This window comes from Capra hircus, chromosome 5 (assembly GCF_001704415.2).
Source record: "Capra hircus breed San Clemente chromosome 5, ASM170441v1, whole genome shotgun sequence".
NCBI lineage: Eukaryota > Metazoa > Chordata > Mammalia > Artiodactyla > Bovidae > Capra > Capra hircus.
In genome coordinates this window covers 31,354,542-31,366,061 of record NC_030812.1, presented here as the reverse complement: position 1 = coordinate 31,366,061, position 11,520 = coordinate 31,354,542, and the positions used below count along the sequence as shown (strand labels likewise).

General features: G+C 36.8%; 1 protein-coding gene across 1 annotated transcript; it reads right to left on the bottom strand.

Annotated features, from left to right (window-relative positions):
* LOC108636097 (olfactory receptor 8S1-like) lies at positions 219-1,154 on the bottom strand. The gene has a single exon (XM_018049029.1). It carries the CDS (start codon positions 1,152-1,154, stop codon positions 219-221), a length of 936 nt encoding a protein of 311 aa, XP_017904518.1.

The window sequence follows — 11,520 nt, the reverse complement described above, 5'->3', positions numbered from 1 at the left end:
AGGAACTATCTGATTCATTTCTCCTTTGCCAAATAAGACTAAACCTGAATCATCCCAAGAGTTTTCTATCCTTTTCAGAACCATTTCCAAGGAAATAATTGCTCTATGTTCCCTGTAACATCTGGCAGCCTGGACAATCAAGAAACTCTCCTTAAAGTCCATTGTTTGATCATGTAGCACAGTAGTTCAACTTCTCTTTCATAATCATTTTGTGTATACTACAGAAGAGAATGAAAGTATTTTCTAAACACTCTTCCCATAGCTGCCTTCACCTCCTTGTTCTGCAGGCTATAGATGAGAGGATTCAGCATGGGAGTGATCACGCTGTATTGCAAGGAGAAGATCATCTCCAGGGCAGAACCTGAGGCTGGCAACAGATAGCTGAGGAAACCTGAGCCATAAAACAAGATCACAGTAGTGAGGTGGGAGGAGCAGGTAGAGAAGGCCTTACTTCTGCCCGAAGTGGAGCTGATGCTTAGGACAGTGGAGACAATAAGGGCATAGGAAGAAGCAATCATCACAAAGGTTCCAAAAAAATGCAAGACAGAAGAACAAAGCAGGAGCGTGAAATTGGTGGAGGTATCAGAGCAAGACAGAGGGAAGAGAGAAGACAGCTCGCAGCTGAAGTGGGGAATAGTTTGGTCCTCACAGTAGTCTAAATTGACAGCCAGGAGGATGTTGATGAGAGCATCCACAAAGGCCAGGCCCCAGGAGCCCCATACCAGCCCAACACAGAGCTGGTTGTTCATCACCTTGCCGTAAAGCAGAGGGGAGCTGATGGCTACGTAGCGGTCGTAGGCCATCACAGCCAGCAGACAGGCTTCAGTGCCCCCGGTGGTAAACACAAAGAAGGCCTGAGCCAGGCAGCTCTCTACAAAGATGGTTTTACTTTCAGAAAGTAGATTTTCCAGCATCTTGGGGACTGTGACGGATGAATGGCAGAGATCCAGAAAGGAGAGCTGTCTCAAAAAGAAGTACATGGGTGTGTGGAGGTGAAAATCAGCCCATATCATCAGCAGCATCAAGAAATTTCCCATCAGAGTGAGGAGGTAAATCAGAAGGAACATCACAAAGAGTACAGCCTGAATATGTGGGTCAATAGATAGTCCAAGGAGAACGAACTCATTGACAGCACTATGGTTTTTCATGGTCATATACAGAAGTGTTCTTTCTGGAAAACAAAAAAAGAATATCCACATCAAAAGTCCTTTAATGCTTCTCCGTTACCCCAGCACCTAGATCTTACTCTGCATAAGTGTTTTCTTCATTATTGTCCCACAATCCATATTCAGATACTTAAAAGCTCACTTCCTGGTCATTATTATGCCATAAATGTTTTAAATCAACCACATTACTATTTTTTTATTAAAATCTTTTTTTGAACTAGATTACTTTTATATGGCTTATGGTGATACATTTGAAAAGGAAAGTCTACTGACATTAGATGAGGATGAAGAAAAATTTCAAGAGTGAATTACTTGAGAAACAGAGCGTTAAATCTAGGTGAAAAGGACTTAGGTAGAAGCAGGGGCACCTTGTCTATTCTATATCTAGGAGGGAAGGTCATAAGTGGAGGAAGTTAAGGGAATTTCCATTCAATTGCTTCCATTTGTTTTCAATAAAGTATAAGTGAATTCATTGGTTATACATATGAATGTTTGTGAGCATGCCCATAGGCACACAAGAAATTATAAAGACATGATAATAATGAAATTAACTGTTCAGTCATGAAGTATAGGTGAAAGTGAAGTTTAAGAAACCATCAGAGGGTAGGAGGACAATGTGATAGGGGAATTTAGAGACTGAATATGAAATTATATTGCTTTGGATTTTTCTTGTTTTAAATCTCTCATTTTACTTCGTGGCATCATTTATCATTTAGTTTTAAAATATATTAATACAATTACAGAAAATTTTTTTTAAAAAACAGTAGCCTAGATTATCATGCCCAGTGATATTTTAGGTGGGTTTTTGTAGGCAATGTTGTGACTACAAGGAGTCATGAGAAGCTGTTTCCCAGTAACAGAACAACGCTCTGGATAGATACACCATTCTTATCCTAAAACCAATATATCCAAAAATATATATAGTCACCACATGTATCTAAGTCATTTTGGCAAGTTTTAAGGTTCCACATGGTTAGTTAAACTCTATTCTCACACTAAATAAGACTTGTGCATGTATCCCTGTGATATTCTATATATGGGGGGTCAATATATAGAAGTGCTGAGTCCCAATATAACTATTCAGTACTCCGGACTCAATCTTGAGACCCATCCTGGCCTTTGATGTTCTAATTCAACACTAGTTCACTTAGTTCACCATTTCTGAAGACTCAGAAACCTATCCTTTTGTCCATTCGTTGACTAAATAGCTGAGTTTCCCTGCCCACCTGAGGAACAATACCCACTTACCTGAATTCTCAGTTAGTTGTACATTGGTGTGTACCAGATCCAGTAAGTGATAAAACTGTTTAGCTTGTGAAGTCAACATTGAGAATACTGCTGTGGGGAAGAAATAGAAAATCATATTGAAAGTTAACACTTAGGATGGAAATTCAACACTAATAATGTAAAGTGACAAAATGTGGGCCATATCTGGACATCTGTTGACAGTAATTTGGCCTCAGGATAAGGGAGATAATTTCTTAAATTCTTCTTCTTTCACTCTTTGTGTACAGCAACATTGTGCGTGGGGGCTCCCAGTGCTCATTCTGAAATTAACCCAGGGCAAAGCAACTTGAAAGGGAACTCAAGTAAGTGTTCACAGTAGCCAGGGACAAGGCTTCCTCTTCCTCTTGGTTACCAACAAACATAGTTCAACTAACTAGATCCAGAGATTCCATGAATTGTAGAGAGAAACTCGACTTTGCCTCAAGGCAATACCTTGCACAGAAATTATCACTGTGATAAAAGTTAATGCTAGGGGTTTGATTTCATAGCAAGTTTTTTCTTTCAGGTTATTTTGAGATTCTCAGAGCAATCTTTTAAAAATATAATTAAGGAGTGATGTTAGCAAGATGGCAGGCTAGGAGGTCCCAGCCTTCATCATCTCCAGAGAAGCACTAATTTAACAACCATCTATGGATTAAAAATAGCTTTATGAAAGATTTAGAATCCGAGTAAGAGACTATAGCACACTGGTAGAACACAGAAATGAGAAAAGACACAATTGAAAGGATAGGAATGAAGTTTTGCTCTACCTATGTCACCCCTTTCACAACTCAGCGCAGAAGAGCGTGCAAAACCCCCACCTTTGGCCTGAGTTCTTCTATGGGGGAAAGAGAGAACAAGTACTCCAGCAGATGCCAGCACCAGGTGTACTTGCCATGGACCCCAGCACCAAGCCTGCTCACTAATGGTTCCAGAAACCAGGCCCAGCCACAGCCCCCTAGAGCAGGTCTGCCTGTGAACCTTGGCATCAGGCCTACCCATCTATAGACCTTAGGACTTGGCAAGCCCCTGTGCAAAGCTGGCCTGCTAGTGAACCCCAGCATAAGGCTGGCACACACACCTCACCAGCTCCTGCTCATGGTCCCCAACAACCAGCCCACACAGATCTCAGGCTAAATTAACTGGTAAAGAACTTTCTTTGCTGAAGCCAGACTATAAAGACTCAAAGAAGTGACTCCTCCTTGAAAGGTACAGACAGTAATGCAAGGTTACAAGGATCAAGAGGAATCAGGGAAACATAACACCAACAAAAGAACAAAAATAAAACTCTAGTATCTGACCCTTTGTTAGAATTCAAAATAATTCTAAGAATTCAAAATAATTGTCCTGAAGGAACTCAGTGAACTGTAAGAGAACACAGATAACTGAACAAAATCAGGAAAGGAATACATGAGCAAAATAAGAAGTTCAGTAAAGAGACAGGAACTATAAAAAAGGACCAACCAAATATTTTTGAACTGTAGAATACAATGACTGAACTTAAAATTAAATAAAGACCTTCAACAGCAGACTTGACCAAGTAGAAAAAAGTAATCTGTGAACTTCAATATAAATCAATTTAAATTATCCAATCAGAGGAATAAAAAGAAAAAAATGAAAAACAGTGAAGAAAGTCTATGGCACGTATGAGATTCCATCAAGCAAATCAATATATACATCAATGGTGTCACAGAAGGAGAAGAGAAAGAAAAACGGGCAGAAATGTTACTTAAAGAAATAAATGTTTAAAACACCCAAATTTGAGGAAGAAAATGGACATCCAGATTCATGATGCACAACAAATTTCAAACAGGTTGAATACAAAGAGGTCTACACAGACACATTATAATCAAATGTCAAAGTCAAAGAAAGAGAGAATTTTGAAAGCAGCAAGAGAAAATCAACTCATCACATAAAAGGGAATCCTCATAAGACTATCAGTGAGGTTTTTTTTTAGCAGAAACTTAGCAGGACAAGAAGACTTACATTCATGTTTTTAAGTATTGAAAGAAAAAATTTGTTAACCAATGATACTATACATCTCAAAACTGTCCTTTAAAAATTAGATAAAGACTTTCCCAGACAAATGAAAATAAGAAAAATTCATCTCCACTAGAACTGCCTTACAAGAAGCACTAAAGGGAGTTCTTCAAGTTGAAACAAAGGGATGCTAAACATATAGAAGCATATTAAAGTATAAATCTCACTGATAAGGTAAATATATAGACACATACATAATACTGTAATATTATAATGGAAAGTGAAATAGAATGTGTTACTTGCTCAGTCAAGTCTGACTCTTTGCAACTCCATGGACCCATCAGGCTCCTCTGTCCATAGAATTCTCCAGGCAAGAATACTGGAGTGGGTTGTTATTCCCTTCTTTGGGGGATCAGGGATCGAACCATGGCCTCCTGCATATGAGCCACCAGAGAAGCCCCTAGTGGTACACAAATTATTTTTAACTGCAGTATAAGACTTTTACTTAATTTTATAATTATATATACTTAATCTTATAAGATCTTAACAGTATAAGATCAAAGTATTAGGAGTAATGTACATGATAACCACTAAAATTTTTAAAAGGATACACAATGTAAAAAGCAAATTCTGACATCAATAGCATAAGTTTTTGGGTGGAAGAAGTAAAAGTTTTTATATGTGATTGAAATTAAATTGTTATCAGCTTCAAATAAATTTTTATAACTAAGAGAAATTTTATGCGAACTTCAAGGAGAAAAAGACCTAGCGTAGATTCAAAAATATAAAGAGAAAAGAATCAAAGTATATCATTACCAAAAACACCCCAGCAAATCTTTGTGGAATACAGCAGGAAAGAAAGAGGAAAAAAAAAGCCACAAAAGTGGCAGAAAACAATTAACACAGCTGCAATAATCAGTCCTTTTGTATGACTGTGTTCAGTTGTGTCTGACACTTTGTGACCCTGTGGACAGTAGCTCTCCAGGCTCCTCTGTCCATGGAATTTTCCAGGCAAGAATACTGGAGTGGACTACCATTTCCTCCTCCAGGGGATCTTCCCAACCCAAGGATCGAACCCATGTCTCTTGCATCTCCTGCGCTGGCTTCTCTACCACCAGTGCCACCTGGGAAGCCGTTATCTATCAATAATTACTTTAAATGTAAATGAAGTAAATGTCCTAAGCAAAAGATATGGAATGTCTGAATGAATTTTTTTTAAAAAGATGAAACTATATGCTATTTACATGAGATTCACTTTAACTTAAAGGGCACACATAGGCTGAAAGTAAAGGGGTAGAAAAAAAGGTTTTCTAAGCAAATGGCAATCAAAAGCAAGCAGGAGTGCTATACTTATATTTAAAAAATAGTCTTTAAGGAAAAAAAACTGTCAAAAGAGATAAAAAGGTCATTACATAATGAGAAAATACATTACATAATGTACCAGAGAGTCATAAAAATTCTAAATACATATGCACTAAACATCAGAGTGTGTGTGTGTGCACATACGCATGCACACACACATACAAACATATAAAGCAAAAATTGATAGATCTGAAGGGAGTAACAGACAGCAATACAATAACAGTACAAGTCTTCAATAGTCATTTTCAATAAGATGGTAACGATAACTGTGTATGTGAGACAGCAAAAGAGACACAGATGTATAGAATAGCCTTTTGGACTCTGTGGGAGAGGGCGAGGGTGGGATGATTTGGGAGAATGGCATTGAAACATGTATAATATCATATATGAAATGAATCGCCAGTCCAGGTTTGATGCATGATACTAGATGCTTGGGGCTGGTGCACTGAGACAACCCAGAGGGATGGTACAGGGAGGGAGGAGGGAGAGAGGTTCAGGATGGGGAACACGTGTATACCTGCGGCAGATTCATGTTGATGTATGGCAAAACCAATACAATATTGTAAAGTAATTAACCTCCAATTAAAATAAATAAACATATTAAAAAGAAAATAAGGATATAGACTTAGGAAGCACTACACGCCAAACAAACCTAACAGATATATACATATTTGATACAAAAGTAGTAGTATATGGAACACACATATGGAACATTATGCAAAACAGACCATAAGACAACAAAATATGTCTTAACAAATTTGAGAGGACTGAAATCATATCAATTACTTTTCAATCACAATGGCATGAAGTAGAAATCAATAACCAAAGTAAAATAGGAAAAAAAATACATAGAAATTAAAGAATGCACTCTTGACAATCAATTAAAGAAGAAATTAAAGGGAAATTAGAAAACATCAATATAAACAAAAACAAAGACATAACATACCAAAATTTATAGGACATAACAAACGTGGTATTCAGAAGGAAGTTTATAGTGATAAATAGCAAACCACCTAACTTTACACTTCAAGGAATTAAAATTAAGAACAAACTAAGCCCAAAGTTGGGCTTCCCTGCTGGCTCAGATAGTAAAGAATGCCTGGAACACAGGAAACCTGTATATTTGATCCTTGGGTCGAGAAGATCCCCTGGAGAAGGGAATGGCTACCCACTCCAGTGTTCTTGCCTGGAGAATTCCATGGACAGAGGAGCCTGGGTGGCTACAGTCCATGGTGTTGCAAAAAGTCAGATACAACTTAGCGACTGAACAACAATAAGCCCAATGTTAGCAGAGGAAGGAAATAATAAAAGAGTTGAGCTGAAATAAATGAAATAGAGAATAGAAAACAAGATACAAATCAGCAAAACTAAGAACTGTTTTCTTAAAAATATAAAATTGACAACCCTTAGCTAGACCAGGCAAGAAAGGAAAGAGAAAATTAAAATAAATAAATAAATAGAATCATAAGTAAAACAGAATTACAACTGACACCAGAGAAATACAAAGAGTCTTAAGAAGCTATATCAACAAGTACATGCCAATGAAGTACATTATCTAGAAGAAATATATAAATTTCCAGAAACATACAACAACCCAGCAAGGCTGAATCAGGAAGATACAGCAAGTCTGAAGTGGGGCCAATAACAAGTTAGGAGACTGCAATAGCAATTCAAAGCCTCCCAACAAAGAAACGCCCAGGGTCAGATGGCTTCATTGATAAATTCTACCCAACACCAACTAATTAATTAGAAAAATTGATACTAATTCTTCTTAAACTCTTTCAAATAATAGAAGAGGGGACACTTTAAAATGTATAAGTCCAGTGTTACCCTGATTCTAAAACCGAAAAATGATACTACAAGAGAACTATAGGCCAAGATCCCTGATGAACATGGACATAAATATCCTCAACAAAATATTAGCAAATTGAACTCAACAGTTCACTAAAAGGATTACACGTCACAGTCAAGTGGAGTTTATTCCTGAGATGCATGGATGGCTCAATGTATACCAAACAATTAATCTGATATGTTGCATTAATAGAATGAAGGATAAAAACCATATGATACTTTCAAAGGATGCAGAAAAAGCACTTGATAAAATTCAACATCATTTATGATAAAAATTCTCAACGAAGTAGCAAGGAAACATGCCTCAGTATAATAAAGACCATATATGACAAACCCACAGCTAACATCACACTCAGTGGTAAAAAACTGAAAGCTATCCCTCTACAATCCCAAGCAAAGATGCCCACTCTTGCCAGTCTTACTCAACACAGCATTAGAAATACTAACCAGAACAGTTAGGCAAGAAAAAGAAATAAAAGGCATCCAAACCAGAAAGGAAGGATTTACATTGTCTCTGTTGTCATGGTTTAGAAGGTAAAGAATCTGCCTGCAATGCAGGAGACCCAGGTTTGATCCCTGGGTTGGATAGATCCCCTGGAGAAGGTGATGGTCACCCCCTCCAGTATTCTTGCCTGGAGAATTCTGTGGAGAGAGGAGACAGGGGAACCTGGCAGCCTACAGTCCATGGGGTTGCAGAGTCACACGCAACTGAACAACTAACACTTTTCACTATTGTTAGGAAACATAATGTTACATACAGAAAACCCTGAGTACAACAACTACAAAATGTTAGAATTAATAAATGAATTAAATTAGCAAAGTTGTAGGATATGAAATCATTATAGAAAAACATACTGCTATACACTAACAACAAACTAGCTGGAAAAGAAATTGAGAACACAATCCCATTTATAATAGCATTAAAAATAATAAAATACCTAGAAAAAATTTAACCATGGAGATGAATGACCTTTATGGTGAAAACCATGACTTTGGTGAAAAAAACTGAAGAACACACGAATAAACAGAAAGACATCACATCTTCACAGATTGGAAGAAATGATAAGTTTTTAAAAGTCCAGGCTAATCAAAGTGACCTACAGATTCAGTGCAATCCCTTTCAAAATACCAATGCCATTTTTCACAGCAATAGAACAAACAATCCAAAAATCCATATAGAATGATAAAAAATACCCTAAATAGCTGAAGCAATTTTGAGCAAGAACAAAGCTGAATGCATCACACTTCCCCATTTCAAAATATATTACAAAGTTATAATAATAAAAACAGTAAGATGCTGGTAGAAAAAAATAAACATATACACCAACAGGACAGAATAGAAAGCCCAGAAACAAACTCATGCACTCAAAGTCAATCTCCAAAAAGAGTGCCAAGAGTACACAACGGGGAAAAGATAGTCTCTTCAATAAATTGTATTGGGAAAACTAGATATCCACATGAAAAACAATGAAATTGAATCCTTATACACAAAAATGAACTCAAAATGGATTAAAAGCTTAAATGTAACACCTGAAACTATAATAGTAGTAGGAGAAAGCCTTGGGGAAATCTTCTTCATATTCATCTTGTCAATGTTTTCTTGAATATGACATTAAAAGCCTAGAAAATTACAACAAAAATAGACTAAGAGGGATCATGTCAAACTAAAAGGCTCTGCATGAGAAAGGAAACAATCAACAAGATGAAAAGGCAACCTAAGGATTGGGAGAAAATATTTGTTAAAGGGTTAATATCCAAAATATATAGGGAACTTTTCCAACTCATTAAGAAATCATCATCATCTGATTAAAAAATGACAAAAGCTTTGAAAGACATTTTGCTTAAGAAGACATACAAATGACCAATAAGTACATGAAAAGACGCTCAACATCACTACCCATCAGTGAAATGCAAATCAAAATCACAAAGACGTATCACATCACACCAGTCAGGATGGCTATTATAAAATAAATAAATAAATACATACATAATTGTTTGTGAAGATGTGGGAAAAAAGGGGACCCTGGTTTGTTGTTGGTAGGAATGTAAATTGGTAGTCACTTAGGAAAATAATATAGAAGTTCATCAAAAAAATAAAAATACAACTACCGTATAACATAACAACCATTTGGGTATATTTCCAAAGCAACTAACATCTAGATCTTTGAGATATCTGCACTCCCATTTTCACTGCAATGTTATTCACAGTACCCAAAACAATAGCAATCTAATCATTCATCAACAGATTAATGGATAAAGAAAATGTCATAAATACATAAAAACAATATTATTCATCCTTAGAAAAGGAAATCTTGCCACTTGCAACAACATGGATGAATCTGAAGGACTACATGTTAAGTGAAATAAACCAGGAACAAAAGTAAAAATACTACATAATACCACTTATATGAGGAATCTAAAATAGCTAAACTCATAGCAACAGAGAGTAGAACGTGATTGCCAGGGTCTGGGAGGAAGGAGAACAGGGAGGTATTAGTCAAAGGATCCAAAGTTAATTATACAACATTAATAAGTTCCAAAAATCTCCTGTATAGCATAGTGGCTACAGTTAATAATGCTGTTGTATACTTAAAAACTAGTTAAAGAGGTTAGATCTTAAATGTTACTATCACAAACAAAAAAAATCACAATAATAATAAAAAGGGTGGGAGGAAACTCTTGATGGTGATGGATATCCATTTATCTTCCAACTCATCAAGTCATATATGTTAAATACATGGAGCATTTTCTTTATCAATCACATCTCAATAAAGTGCTTTTAAAAGTATTTTAAAACTTCCATTTTTTTTACCATGGCAGAAATATCACCATTATTGAGTTTTAAAAATCTATTTCAAATTTAAAATAAACATCTTTGGGAACATAATGAAACAGGTTTATTTCTGTATACTAACACCATTATGTGAAGAAATTAGTTGGCTCCTGCCTAAAGAAAAAGTTCCCTAAGAAGAATTCATGTCAGAATTAGACAAAGGGTATCAAGCATAATAAAAATTCCATAAGTGTTGCTCAGAATGTGATAGTGAAGATGAATGAATGAATGAATGACATTGCTTTTGGAAGACAAGTCGGTCTATATAATCAAGACTCAGGTTTTCAAATGGTCTGCATTAGCTTGAAGTCCGTTACTTTATGGGGTCTTTCCTAGTGGCTCAGGTGGTAAAGAATCTGCCTGCAATACAGGAGACCTGGGTTCAGTCCCTCAGTTCTGTTCAGTTGCTCAGTCATGTCCGACTCTTTGCGACCCCATGGACTGCAGCACACCAGGCCTCCCTGTTCATCACCAACTCCCAGAGTCTAACCAAACTCATGTCCATTGAATTGGTGATGCCATCCAACCAGCTCATCCTCTGTCATCCCCTTCTCCTCCGACCTTCAATCTTTCCCATCATCAAGGTCTTTTCCAATGAGTCAACTCTTCGCATTAGGTGGCCAAAGAATTGGAGTTTCTGCTTCAACACAAGTCCTTCCAATGAACATTCAGATTGATTTTAGGATAGATTGGTTGGATCTCCTTGCAGTCCAGAGGACTCTCAAGAGTCTTCTCCAACACCACAGTTCAAAAGCATCAATTCTTTGGCACTCAGCTTTCTTTATAGTCCAAATCTCACATCCATACTTGACTACTGGGAAAACCATAGCCTTGACTAAACGGACCTTTGTGGGCAAAGTAATGTCTCTGCTTTTGAATTTGCTGTCTAGGTTGGTCATAACTTTTCTTCCAAGGAGTAAGCGTCTTTTAATTTCATGGCTGCAGTCACCATCTGCAGTGATTTTGGAGCCCCCAAAAATGAAGTCTGTCATTTCCCCACTGTTTCCCCATCTATTTCCCATGAAGTGATGGGACCAGATGCCATGATGTTGTTTTTCTAAA